Consider the following 15833-nt stretch of genomic DNA (forward strand, 5'->3'; position numbering starts at 1 on the left):
AAAGGTGAAACCAATCGCCTATTTATGGAGTTAGAAATTTGATTTTAGTTCTTGTGTGCTCATTATATATTACAGAATATTTTTACCACATATAAATAAACTGCTCCTATCAACCGATTTTCTCTACGAAGAAGTAATGCGTAATCAATTATTTATACAGTGAAAATTTATTCAGTATATAAATATTGTGTATTTATACAGTGAAAAATTTAAATTTTACTATTTGTAGTTTTTTGAGCGAACTTTAGCAGTACTTATCAATAAGTATTTCGTCTTAACAATACCCGTAATAATAAGAAGAATTATTTTACACACAGTTTATAGGATATGGAGGTAATTCTAAATATGTAGCAGCGAGTCGTCTGTACACAAAGAAGGATTGATTTGCTATACTGCTAATAGAAATGATTTGGAATTAAATCATATCGGATCTTCGTAGTTTGTTTATTGCAGAAGTTTCAAATTTAATTATATTATTTTTATAATCTAAAATGTGGACAAAAAGAAAAAAAGAATCATGTGGAAAGTTATAGCACTTGTTTTCATAAAACTGTCAATTGCAAGTTTCTTTTCATATGTTAGACATAACAGTTTTAATTGAATTACGAAATTATATTTACAATTTGTTGCTCCATACACGTTATACTAAATCATATCTTTTCCAAAGTCTTGGTATGGTTTTCATAGTTGGATATAAAAATACTATTTGCCTCTTACCATTACAGAATTTACTCTTAATTAGGAATCATGTTTGATACATACCGACGCCTCCTTTTAAACTATTTCAAGCACTGGCTCTGGCTCCTTAATCAATCAAGGTACAATTTTTCTACTTATGTGGAAATACTGTACTATTACACGCTAATTGATAGTACGATTAATTCCGTTTTTATTTGGTATGATAATAACACCAGGTAAAATACGGAAATTTATCAGTCGGAAACTTCGATTATGAAGAAAATACAATCGAACAGAAAAAGAACTGATAAGTAGTGAACCAATTCTCCCTCTACACATGACAGAGAGAAAACCATCCACTGTATCAAAACTACAAAATATAATATTTTTCAATCACTTCCTTGTGTCTTAGAAATAAGAATTAATACTATTTTTTTCAATATTGTTCTCATGTAGTATAATTCATGCTGAAACCAAAGGCAAATGACTTAATTCTTTCCCTTTCACTTTTCCTATATTTTGGAAATCACAAATATAGAACAAATCCCATATGACTAAGGATGGAACAAGGAAAATAGCCGGTGCAGTGTAACCTATCCTTAAAGAATCAAACATTCAAGGAATATGAGGAAACTAGTGCAGTCGTAAAAGAAAAGAAATATGAAAAAAAGTCCCCATGACATCAATCCAATCACTTATGGAAAGTATGTATCCTCTTGTTTGCGAAAGGGTTAATATGTATGATAGTAGTGTTACGCGGGATTAAGTTCAGTACCAGAACTGGAAATTAAGGAAATAAATATAAGAATAAATTATACGAAGAACATAAAAAACTAGTAACATGTGATTGTGAAAGAAATACGGAAAAAAGTCCTAATCGCATCGTTTTGATAGTCTATGAGGCATATGTGTCCTGCTGGGAGTGAAATGGTTAATACCCTTTCTCCTCGTAGACTTCGTCCATTATCTCAACAAACAGTGGAACACTGCCACGGTACCAGAGTAATTTTTTACAGCTTACTTGTCAGCTCAGTTGGATGTTCCCTTAACTGATACGTACATACCCTTATCAGAGTGTTAAGCTGGAAAGTATATCTCGAAGGGGCATTGAATATATTTATTTATACTGTAAGCATTACCATCTATGGCCTTAAGCTCATCGCGTATGAGTATGATTTCCATCGGCGAGCATACTAACTGGAAACGGAGGAAGAAAGAAAGGAATGGGGAAGGAAGGAAACGCTTTGAGACCTGTATATTAGGTACCATCTTAGCATTTGCCCGGTGTGAATGATGAAAACTCAGGAAAAACCTCATTCAGGATGGATGGTGAAAAAGCTGTTACATTCATTGGACTGAGTGTCTTCACAGGGAATTGAGTCCTGGATTTCTCGCTCAAGCTTTTAATATACAATAAAAATATTACATTTTTAATAATTTTAAGTGGAGTTCATAGTGTATTTGAGCCATACTAGACACTGCTTATACATAAACCTTATGCTACATGGTGACTCATCAACTTCACTCAACCATAATTACATAGAATATTTGGCTCTTTAACCTCTTTAGTAGGACTCGGATGTTTATGATTTAAAAATGTTAGGGGAAAAGAACATACATTTACAATCTTAAAAATTTCGAAAATATTACATAAAGATTCATTTTCCTAAACTTCTTTTCTAGGAGCAAGTAGAAGCAGGTAGCAAGTTAAATCTCGGAATTTTAGGAGCCTTGTTCGATTTATTGGTCTACTAAGCAAAGCAAATTTTGAATAGTTACAGATATATATATATATATATATATATATATATATATACAAAAATATGATGAATGGTTCCAAAATGTGATACTTCCTGACAAACCTAATTTAAACCAGAAGAAACGAAAACCAGATAATATTAACGTGACAACGAAAAGAAGTGGAAAAAAAGAAAAAAAAAAACTGATCATAGAAGTCTAAGTTCTATGCCCAAGGTTGTCCACCCATAAGTACCCACATGGGTATTTATTAAAAACTGAAGACTTAAGAGATTTACGAAGGTATCTGTACAGAAATCCGTTCTCTGCTAGTGCCTATTCCGAAAAATCACTAACATAATTTAACCTTTACTTCAATCTCAATGCCATCTAACCATCCTTTAACTTAATTCAACTTTAATCTTAACACCACCCAGTGATCCCTTAACCTTATTTAACTTTAATCTCAACACCACCTACTGATTCCTTAACCTTATTCAACTTTAATCTCAGTGTCATCTAGTAATCTCTTAATCTTAACGGCTCCTAACGATCCCTTAATCTTGTTCAGTTTATATCTCAACGCCATCTAGTGATCCTTTACCTTTATTCAACTTTATTTCAACGCCATCTAGTGATCCTTTACCTTTATTCAACTTTATCTCAACACCATCTAGTGATCCTTTACCTTTATTCAACTTTATCTCAACGCCATCTAGTGACTCTTTACCTTTATTCAACTTTATCTCAACGTCATCTAGTGATCCTTTACCTTTATTCAACTTTATTTCAACGCCATCTAGTGATCCTTTATCTTTATTCAACTTTATCTCAACGCCATCTAGTGATCCTTTACCTTTATTCAACTTTATCTCAACGCTACCTAGTGATCCATTAACCTTATTCAACTTCAACTTTTAAGTCCTTACATAGTGGCAGTAAGGACAAGTGAGATTAAGGTCGGGTATATAAAGGTCAACCTTATAAGTTGTTCATTTCTAGTTATTTACATTACTTTGTATAGAAAAAATGTAGGAACATGTCTTGTAAATATACAGGATGGTACGATAATATACCAACAAACTGAAGGAGATGATAATAGTCATGACATTAGGTAAAAATGTCTAATATACATGAATCAAAAGCGGAACCATTTTACCGTGAGGGGCGTTCCACAACCGGCGAAGGCGTTAATGTAACCCTGAATATTTTATGAAAGCGGAAATATATTGATGTCGTTTCAAAAGATTACACAGAGAGTCGTGCCTGACAAATACAATGACCTATTTATGGTAGCGGAGCAGTCGCTGCTCAATGGGGATACCCGCAGATGGAGAATGTGTGTGTGATGGGAAATACCTGTCTGTAGGGATCCCTGTATAGTGGCAACCACTCCGCGGTAAAATGTTACCGCTTTCAACTCATGTTCATTAGATTTTTTTTTTTTTTTTTTTTTGCGTAATTTCATGCCTATTATCACCTCCTTCAGTTTGTCCGTGTAATATAATACCACCCTGTACTTAGCTTTTAAACAACACATTAAATGATTTTCGGTTTCATCACGTTAATCGTTTCTGCGAATGCCGCTAGAGTCACGCGTCACGGAATATTCTGCAGTTCATCAACGTAGAAAACAATATTCGAGAGATGATTACTACATTTTTTAAAAAAGATATATCCGCTATATCCAGGATGTATCTGCTAAATCCATAATGAAATTCACTTAAACTATTACACAATTTGCAAGTAGTACACAATTTGATTAATGCAAATACAGATGTTCGAGTAGTATAAAAATAAGAAAAGAATCAAATTAAAAACAACTTGATTATTAGCATCTATAAGCAAATCTTATGGATAAAGAGAATAATAATAAAAAAAGAAAGTTCTATGTATGGAAGATAGATGTCAGAATCCGAACATTAGTACTTGCTATATGTAATAGTCACTCAAAGATACAAATTTGAAATAAATAAATAAAAACTTACATATTAATTAGAGACAATCTTCTTTGTCGCAATGTCCAATTAGACTATGTACTTTTAGAAAATGAAACTCCATTGGCTCGGTTTTAGACAAATCTCAAAAATTGAATAATGTGCAAACAATTCTGTTATTCTACTCATGAACATTCATTATTAAATAAATAAATATATAAATTAACAAGTCTGCTATAAGATCAATAGTATTTCATTCTCAGCGAAATTAATGATTCCTTCAAACTTCTTAGCAAACGGACGGCCTATGTATCTGAACAACATTTTTATTTATTTTTTTTTTTCGAAGAAAAGTTAATAATGACACAGTACAATAAGTAACTTCGGTTCAGATTATCATATTGCTCATCAATATCATATTTAAATATCAAGGGTGAAACATGAAGCCGGTTTATTTCAAAAATGTGATTTATTTTGTCAAGGATGAGGGATAAAATTTACTAACCGAATTTTGTAGCATTCTCGAAATATTGATATAATTAAATCACGTCTTTTGAAAAAAAAATATTCTAAAAACATTGAAGATATCTTAGAAAATAATCTTCATATTTCAATAATTGGGATGGTAGCAGGATATGGGAAGGTTTATTCTTTTATTAAATCTACTAATATTATGCACTAAATCTAAGCAGTTATGAAAAAGCCTTATTTTATAAATGCGTAGTATTACTCATGCTGAATAGACGAAACTAGATATATAATTGTTAGTAATCTAAAATATATGTTTGGATAAAAGAAGAAAGGCTTGCTTACATAAATACCACGTCTTAAATTACTTTATGTAAGATAAAGACAAAGAATAAAGGTTCTTGCCAAGAAGTTAACTTTACAATTCTGCTTAGCATAATCTCACTCAAACATTATACTATTGATTTATTACTAAAGCAAATAGCATTAATATTTACGAGGGGTATACGCTATTTTATGTTATGAATTAGTAGAATAAGAAAAGTTTATCGTTATTAGGTTTATTTCTATATGCAGGAAAGCAAGATTATTCTATTTATACGAGGGGACAAGGCTATCCTAAATGTGAATGAATCAATTAATTTAGTGCATATGTAAGAAAGGGTAATGCGCAATCAAAATGTCAATCGAATCCTAATAGTTTCGTTATCGAATCATGCTCTATGCTTTACTTAATTAGTTAAATTAAAGCAAGAATACAGAATATACTAATCAATAATTTTTAATCATATTTTTAACAGGATTGTTAATATTTATATATAAAAACACATTATGTCCGAACATTCACTCTATAATTAGCATCATAGTTACGACGTTCTTAATTTTTCAAATAAGCTGAACAAAAAATATCATTCATGTGAATTGGATAAATGATATCTTAATCAGAAGTTACTATCACCAAACTCCTCTCTCCCCCACATTTTTTAAAATTATGTATATTTATATATCAGAATATGTTGGACAAACTCTTTGGAATCTAGAAACAAAATTTGGGATCTAGAACACGTATTAGCTGTATGTTTACTTATACATTGAAGATATACTTTCTTGTTCATTACTTTTTTTCAACTTTTCTTGTCTAATCTAATGAAAGAAAATACATAGTTGAAGCAGTAACATAATTTTTCTATTTCTATCCTCCCATTTTGCATTTATAAAGTTGGGAATGGTTTACAATTTATGATAATATCTTTTTATATACGATTACTATTTCCTGTTACGATTTATGAAGTAAAAGTGAATGTAGGAATGATTCCAAGTCACGATCCAGTATTCCTCTGTAATGTAAATGTGTGCAAGTATGACACGATTTGGAAACATAGCTGTTTAACGGATTTGAAAATAAATTATGCACAGTCTTCCAAAGAGCTTTTCAATAGTGGTCACGTTATTATCGAATTATGTTGTCTTAAAATTTTACTTTTGCACTCTTTCTACATCTTCTAGCTCTGAAATAATGCATTTTCACTTTGATTATTAGAGATATTTAAAATTCTTTTTTGTCAGTCATAACTGTGTTTGTTCACTATAAATCTCATCACTGGAAATTGAATAAAGTTTGAATATAATTTTCATGTATTAACTAACTAAACTAACTCTATGGCCTATGGAACCTGGAGGTTCAATGCCGCGTTCACAAAAGCTCTCCACTGACTTCTATTCTTAGCTAATTGGATCCAGTTTCTACTTTGTGTTCCTATCTCTGCGAGATCCATCTTAATATTATCCTCCCATCTGCGCCTAGGTCTTCCTAATGGTCGTTTTCCTATGGGTCTACCAGTCAAGACTTTGAAAGCGTTTCTACTTTCTTCCATTCTAGCTACATGACCTGCCCACCTAAGCCTCCTAGACTTGACGACCCTAACAATGTTGGGTAAACCGTATAAACTATGTAGTTCCTCATTATGAAGCTTCCGCCATTCCCCATTCTCGTTCCTCTTGGGTCCGAATATTCTTCTCAGGATCCTGTTCTCAAATACTTTCAGTCTATGTTCTTCCCTCAGAGTAAGCGACCATGTTTCGCAACCATACAGAACAACAGGCATGATTATCGTTTTATATATTTTAAGCTTCAAATTCCTCGACAGAATTCGCGACGACAAGAGATTTTGAACCGAATAGTAACACGAATTCCCTGCTTTTAGTCGACATTTAATTTCTTCATGTATTAACTGAAATAAAACAATGTAAATTTATTCTTAAAAGATAAACTTGATATTTTTGTTATGTATATGATCATTTATCTTAGTTCTATTATTTAAGCACGAGGACAAGAAAATATCTTTCTTTTTTCTAAACCGAAGCAAATTTGTTTATCATTCAATTCATGGGAAAACTTGTCGAGTTAATTCGCGTAGTTTCATCCTTACTTCCTGCATACTTTGCCTATAAACGATATGCATTCACCTTACTCATATTAACTATATATAAACTGATTAGATACGTAATTCCTGGTATCTAAAAGACTAAAAACCCGTCACACAACTATTACTTCAGTCACCTGTACTAAAAATATAACTGTTTTCTGCATGTCACTTGTTAGGAGAATATGTTTGTTCACTATAAATATTACTACTGGAAGTTGAATAAAGTTTGGAAATAATTTTCATGCTTAACAGAGAAAGAAAAAAAATGTAAACGTATCCTTAAAAGATGAACTTAATATTTTTTGTTACGTATATATACAAGTAAGTTTAATCGGAATATTGTAATCTAATATTTCATCTACTGTGTTCGATATAGCTAAATTAATACTGTAAAATGAACAGATTAAATAATTTGTCAGACGAGTTAGAAAGAAAACATTTTATAGAAATTTGGAATAAAACTCTGCGGCGAATGTGAACCCATCGATAGATTATTTGAATATTTGGTTTTCCTCTTATAGTGTTTTAACATTGTTAAATTCACAAAAACAAATTTCCTGCAATATAGCAAGATTGAAATACTACACATTGACATACCCAAAAAGAAGATTTTAACAACGAATGTTTTCTTTTTTATGTGAATGTTTGGACATTAATAAAATGGAAGGTTGAATGTGGCAGTGTGAAAATTAATCCATTGATTTTCATATATAAAGGAATATTATCTTTTTTTAAGTAAAGAAGAATTTAAAGTTCGGAATTTATGTAATTTACTTTGCAAGGTTATTTTGATGTTCCTTAAATTATAACAATACTAATATTTATTAATCACAATAATTTAAATTGTTATAGAAGTGATTCATGATCAAAACAAAACTTCAGGAAGTGATTCTTAACGTGTAATGAAAACAAAATGGTTTCAAAAGTGAACGATGTTAGGAAAAAGTTTTGTTTAGAAGTCAGAGCTATGCAAATTTTGTCCGCGACAAGATTTGAAAATTTTAACTTCAAAGTGAATAAGTAAATTAATTATAGGTAACTCATAACAAAGGAAACTGTTCACTTAAAATTAACTTATATCCACCTTCAACAATTGAACAGAACGCCAAGTGATTCTTCAACATAAATAACGTTTAGTTTAACATCACAGTTAAGCTCTTAATAGGTTAAAGAAGGTGAGCGCAAATAAATGATTAGGAAATAATAAGTGAAATAGAGAGGTGAAAAAGTACCCGGTAATTTAAAAGAATTCGTCGGTGAGATGTTGTAAATTACAAGCTTACAACGGTTGAGATCACAGCAGAGTTTTCATCAATCCCTGAATGTTACTGTATATCCTTTTTCAAAGAGAACAGCTAAAATCTACTCCCTTTAACAAATCACTTACAAAGTATTTACAGTTCAACTATTTTAAAAATTACTACATTTTCCAATATCTCTAACTTCTAAACTTTATTATAACTTTTTGGTTGTACTTGCTGTCAGGAGCTTTCCAAAGTTTATTACTTAATCATAAATCATACGTAATTGGCTCACTGTTACGAAAAAGTAGATAAATTTTTGGTGAAAAAAGAATTATATTAGTTTCTTATTCAACGAGCATAATTTAGTACTGCGCAAGTCTTCCAAGTTGAAATATAATGTTGGAAGGATACAGTTATTTCATAAGTAAATATCTTAAGTGAGTTATATCGATCGTTTCTGATTTGACTTATCCTGTTTTCCTCGGATTAGTATGTGGATAATTATCTTGTATGAAAGAACATTTAAAATAATCACTCAAATAAATTATTTAAAGCTGTAGCTTTCAAATTCCCTTTATTAAAAAAATAAATAATAATTCTTCATGTGAATTAATGGATTCAATTTCCGCACTGCGTTTCTAATGTACAGTAGCCATCAAAAATACATCATTTCTATTTGTATATTTCTTTTGTCAATAACTTCGAACAAACACATATTTTTCTTTGCGTAGAGAAAAATGCAATTAATTGTAAGTTGGCGAAAACTGTATACTAACTAAATACACTTAAAACAACAAATTAACTTGTTTTCTATTCTGTTCATATAATACTGTGTTAGCTGATATAATTAAGACTTTCTTTCGTAATTTCATATTAGCAGTACTCTGACCAAAGTATGGACTAATTAATGAGGACAGAACAAAACAAAATTAGAAAAAAAATCGACGAATGTTGAATACCTGCACATCTGTATTTTTTTAGCCCATTGATTTAAAATATGGGGAATTATTTTTTTTCCTTTTGAAATGAACTGGAACTTTGTTTCATTTCACTAATTTCTTCTTTGAACCGATTTAAATGTTCCTTACTTTGTGAAAATTAAATTATAAAATTATAATTGTAATGCTTATAAATGAAATTTAATTTAAGTGATATTAAATCATATACAAGGCAAACTCATTTTGGAAAAATCAAGGGTCATTTAACAAGATTTAAAGAAGAAATCGATAAAATCATGGCCATTAATGGGCTGAAAACAAAAAGTGGTGTAAGTATTCAACAGCTTTAAATCAACTTAGTGCACAGAATAGAACAGTGAGCTTTGTTGTTTCATTTGTTGCAATACCTGTCTTGATGCGCTTTACAGGTATGTTAATAAACTTAACTTCAATTAATCAATCCATTTCAAAGTTATTGGCAACATGCATGAGAATGGCGACTGTACAATTTCAACATGTACAGGAGAAGGAACACAAAAATAACACTACAAGAAAGACAAAAGACACTACAAAGCAGAGTGTAGACAAACACACACACCTGAACACGAGGAGTGAGGAATTGGCCCCACTGTTAGGGAACTGACATGGTTAACACCTCCTGCACCACGCAGGTGTCTTCGGTGAAGGGAGGTGGCACTGGATGAGCCGGAGCTGCCTGCAGATCCGCTCGGTTCCTTGTCACCACCACCCCCAACACCGGAACTTGACGTGCCCTGTGGGGGAATAGGAGTAGGGGTTGGTCGACGACTGCTGATCTCCCCGGCTTGTTTCAATACTTGGTAGATCAGGTCAATCTCCTGAGGCTCTGATAGAAGGAAGACAAAAAACAAAGAGGGCAAAAATAGAAACATTAGTGAACGTTATTAGTTAATCATGGAGCTCATACTACCATGCTATTAATAATTGTTACAGTTAACCATCTATGCAGCCACAGCCCAAAGCAAATACCTACTGAGGTAAAAGCGCATGAAGGAAAGGAATTTTGTTTGTTCTAGAACTATTCAGACATCAGAACAACCGCCATTTTCGTCCCTCAATTGGGGTTGTAAGCTGAAGTTGTGACAATGATGCCTCTTGCGGGACTGGCGTTTGCCTCTCATTTCCTAGAGAAAAGAATACTATTTAATACCTTTTCCCAATACCTAACAGAACATATATATCGAATAAAACTGCTTAACATAGATATGGGAAATAAAAGAAAATTTTGACTAAATTCTTTATAAAGTAATGTGACTTACTTATATTAGTAACACCCTGCAAATTATTATTTCTAGCTTTCGTTTGGACCTTCAACCTTTTCGAGGACAAGGTAAAAACATTAACTAGGACTATACTTAAAAAAAAAAGTACAATTACTTTAAAAGATAAGATTGTGTCCATCAGATGAAAACTTAATAGCCATTAAATCATTAAGATGAACGGAAATTATATTTGTATATCTTAAGCAAATCATTCAGCTTGCTGTGAAATAAATGCTAAAATAATCAAATTTAGGATGCCTACTCAAATACAGAAATATTTCTAAATTACCTACTGCGCTTGAGTTTTAGGTTGTAATGAAATTATGCCTCCATGTAAGTTGTACATTGGTTTCTTTGAATTATTATAACCCAGAGCCATCTACTTTTATATCCCAACCCTTCTTCTAGAGCACACGTAAGTTCGGTTATGTATAAGATATATTTCGAGCTTTTATATCTGTTCTGAATTATTCATATATTACAGAAAATGTATTTGCCTTGTTTCCTATTACATGATAACTTTCTTAACTTTCAAGTGCGAAGTAAATAATCTCATTGTTACTTCAGTATTCCATGCAAGTTTCTTTTTCTTATTCTCTTCGACTTCCTGAGTGCTAACTAGATACATATACATGTCCACCATTTATCAGTCAGTGTTACAAAAAAGTGTACACTTTAATTCCAAGACCGTCAATATTTAGTATAGTAAAAATTGTATTTTGATAAAGCATAACCATCAAATCTGAATTGAAGTGCTCTTCAATCAATTACATTGATGTACAATGAAAATGAAATAATTTAAAATATATAAGTACTGCATGCTCACAGTGAGAAAAAGAAAAAAAAAAACTTTACTCCAATCCTGTACACTGCATCTGCAAAATAACTGGCCTGAAGATAACTTGTTAGATAAAACTCCAGAAATCATCAATCAATGTTAAAAATTGATTGTGTCGCTGATGTCTCAAGTGACTAAACACTCGATAAAGAAAGGAATGAAAGAAAAATGTCCAGATCAGATTTTTGCATACAAATTCAAATGATTGCATTTTGTTTCAAACGAAAATTGATATTTTGCATTGCCCAAAATTTAACAATCTAATATGTCTTTCTAGTTTCGAACATTTTATCTTTTTCTGCAGATCGAAGGTCCTTACGAAATAAACTAGAATAAAAATTATATACAGGAATTTATTATAATTTAAAGAAATCACATCATTTTAAGTTCCTATGCGTGCAATTAAGAAAATAATTTACAAAAATATATTTTCCCTACTTATTCTTTAGTTGCAGAATAATAGAAAAGTAAAATAAAAATTGGTATGAATTTATATAGTTAAATATTATATATAATAGATATTTCATAGAACTATGTGCTCCTCTTGTTCCAACTTTAATTAGAGTTAATTTTCTGTTTCATTACTAATAGGAAATCTTTCTTAATAAAATAACGCTTGAATGATAAAGCATACTTGCTTTTCATAATTGAGTTATAAATACTAAGTATTTTAGTAATACAATAACTATTTATCATGAAGTACCGTAATGAATGTAATCTTCAAAGATGTAAAACCTATCAACTAAAAATAATAAAAAATATAATAGGTGTTAAGAAGTGCTTGTTTGTCATAATATACAGCAGTTTATGTAGTAATTCGTTTAATATGATTCTAGTCAGTATAATGCAAATATTTCATAAAATGTTTTGTTGTTGCAAAGAGGAATCTGTATTTTGGAAGAAAAAAAAACATTTGCAATGGGCTATGTCTGAACACAGATTTCTCCATATAAATGATACAAAGACTGAATAATGTACAAGGTACAACACTTCAAATACACAATACAAGAAGTAACACTATTACACACAAAATCAATAAAGTACGAAGTCACTATATGGGTATACTTCATGCAAATACTTTTATCTTTATTCAAAGCCATCATTAGATTTTTCCATGGCACTATGGTTTCCCTAAAGTAAAATGTTAATTTTGATTGTTTTAAATTCGTTTTATCTCTATTGTATTAAACTGGAAGCTACTTATTTAAAAAAAGAAACACGAACATGGATATAAAAATAAAAGATTACATATCTTTTTTAAATAATGTTATATAAAGTAATTATGTTCTTATTTACAATTATTATAATTATTGTTAAAATCATGTTTTGACATCATCTTATCTTTCTCATAAGAAAAAAGAAAAAACATATTTTAGTAAATTATATAAAATTATTATTTTTAAAGCAAATTTGGTAATTTAACTATATTTAAAATATTTTAGCAGAAATTAGCGAAACAAAGGAAAGAAAAGATTAGTGCCAAATATATTAAAATAAACTTGAATAAACAATTATTTCTATAAAACTTTGTTTTTAATTAATAAATAAATATGGTGGAAAAGCTACAAAATATATTACATTCAGAATTGATGTTAATGACTTGGTTATAATTGTTGTATTAGCACAATTAGTATTCTGGAAGAAAATAATGTTAAAATTAATTCTGTACAAACTAACGTACAATTCTTTTCAAGGAATACACCTGTGGTACTGGAAACTTACAGGGTACACAAGAAAAGGTATTGTGAATCACACAAAAGGATGCAAATGATAAAACTACACACAGAACTTAGTTTTCAATTTTGGGTTCATTGACGTGTTAAATTTTTATCTTGGATAATCAAAGAATTCAATCGTCTATCGCAGAATCTGGTAACCTTTTCTGATTTGCAGACACATTAAGGTAAATATACACTGATATCTAACAACTTTGTGTGTGTGTGTGTGTGTGTGTGTGTTGTAGTGGAAACGAACTACCTTATTGAATTCTTTGAAAATTACTTATCAATATAAAAATTATTTATTTCTTAATGAAGTTTCACATATAGACGAAAGACCATTTTACATTAAAAGCTTTAAAAAAAACATGAAAGTCAGTATGTCAATGCCTTGCTTGTCAAGACACACAAATCTCCAGTCAGGTATCTGGACGCATACGTAACATTATCTGTATATATTTGATAACATTGAACGGGTCGGATGAAGTAATTTTTACTGAGGGTTTGGCGGGTCAAATGTAGCTTTCTGACTACGGATTGCCAGCTCTTGTTCTAGTAAGTACACATAAAGTTAAGCACAGAGTTACCAAACAACAAAACATAAAAGGAAGAATAAAGTACAAATATTTCCCCCTGAAAGTGATAAAATACAATTATCCTTACCATGCAACAAAATGTTAATACACTCTTAGAGGAGGTTATAAGCATGAAGCGTTCTGGTAATTCTTGCATCTAGTACTTAAACAGGTAACACATTATATTTCTGTATTTGGAAAGATCATTACAAGTATACAGTACCTCTTAGGTTGGTTTCAAATTTAGTAGAAGATTGGTTTGGTTTTGTATATTATTGTATTTGGTTTACCTATCAATATTATGTGCGTTGATAGTTTAGAAAAATGTCAGGTAAGTTCCAAGTCTTATCACTTTCTGTAGATCCGAGCTGCTGTTATTTTAAAATGAAATAATTGGATTAAATACCAACAAAAAATACGATCTTCAACTGAAATTAATTTTTGAAAAACGCCAACTGTCAATGGAAATTGAAACAATATTTAAAAAATAAGTAAAAAAATCAACTTTGGAAAGTAACGTCTATTGTACGTATTTTCGCGAAAAAAAGGTTATATTCTTACTCCTTCTTTCCAAAACTTTTTTTTTTTTTTTTTTTTTAAGAAATGCGAAACTAAAGAACTTTATTTTTAGAAAGACATATTATTGTAAGTTGTTTAATGTACTTCTATATCTGAAAAAAACACTTTATGTAAATTCCTAACACACCACAATTAATAGTGGTTTTAATAATCACACAAGTGGTGGTTTTAATAAAGTGGTTCACAACCTACAATTTACAACAAGAGCCAAAGGGAATCCACACCACTTGTTGATTAAAAATATATAATTGTAAAGAATAACGACCTATACTGTTATGTATACACTTTTTTTTTAAAAAAAAAGAAAAGGTAAAAGTGAACATTTTATTTCTCGACGAGTGGAGGGAAGAAAGGATGTATAATATGTGTTTTGAGGAATTTTGACTTCATAAAGGCTGGGGTCACTTAACTAGTACAATTACGATTATAATTGCTTTAAAGGGGCATTTTTTTTGTTTGTTTTTATGTAATTTAAAAGTTTATCTATACAGTTTGTCTATTGAAGAAACTATTCTATTCAGAAATAGGAAACTAAAATCGTCATACAATTTGAAAGAAAGGATTAGTCAAAATAATCTGTACTTCAGTTACAACTGAATTTCAGTTTTACGTTCACAGTTTGTCTTGGATTAAAGTCAAACATTTTCATAATAGTAGCTAAATGAATTAGAGCCTAGGTGTTCGATACAATAGCATAATGTTTTGCGTTTTCCAATTGTGATGCCTATCAATCATTACAGAAAACTCAAACAAGAATCGACATCTATTTTGAAAACCAGAATAATTTGACATCATATAGGAAAGCAAATTACGTGATGTCAATCTCTTAAACAGATGTGAAATAAAGTTATGAAGATCTGATATTACAGTCGGGACATTATATATTTATTAGTGCTATTGCACACAAATATTAAGCTGAAAGAGATGTTATGTGTACTAAGGGGTTGGTAATCTTGAGTTTTGATTTTCGGATTTGGGTTTTTTCTTCTCTATTTCTCGAATTTTTTTGGTACTGAACTTCCTTATATTTTATACTTTCATATATTGTGCTTGATCTATGAAACTTTCATGATATACTTCTCTGTTCATTAACTAGTATTTACTTCTAATATAATGCAGACTTTTAAAGGCATTATAAATTACAGTCTGTTTTACGAACTCTTCCCGGGTACAGATTTAAAGTCCAGAGGACCGTTTCATGAAACTTACAAGTACCACAAAGAGCTTTTATATATATCATAAAATTTAGGAAACAAACATATTAGAACAGTAGTAAACTGTAAATAAAATTGTAAAACATTCTTTTTTTCCTCTTTAATGAATTCTACACCAGAACGACAAGACTAGTATCACTTGCGAAATAGGGCCTTAGTTCCATTAGCCGCTCTTGAGGA

At 30.5% G+C, this 15833-nt stretch overlaps 1 protein-coding gene across 1 annotated transcript in view; it reads right to left on the bottom strand.

Moving 5' to 3' along the window:
- Nucleotides 1–15833, bottom strand: part of Stacl (SH3 and cysteine-rich domain-containing protein) — a 426872-nt gene that overhangs the window by 78618 nt on the left and 332421 nt on the right. The window contains exon 13 of the mRNA XM_081741694.1: nt 10027–10293. Coding sequence (XP_081597820.1) covers nt 10027–10293 — 267 coding nt within the window. The remainder of the gene's footprint in view (nt 1–10026; nt 10294–15833) is intronic.

This window comes from Thermobia domestica, chromosome 16 (assembly GCF_964235325.1).
Source record: "Thermobia domestica chromosome 16, izTheDome1.hap1.1, whole genome shotgun sequence".
NCBI lineage: Eukaryota > Metazoa > Arthropoda > Insecta > Zygentoma > Lepismatidae > Thermobia > Thermobia domestica.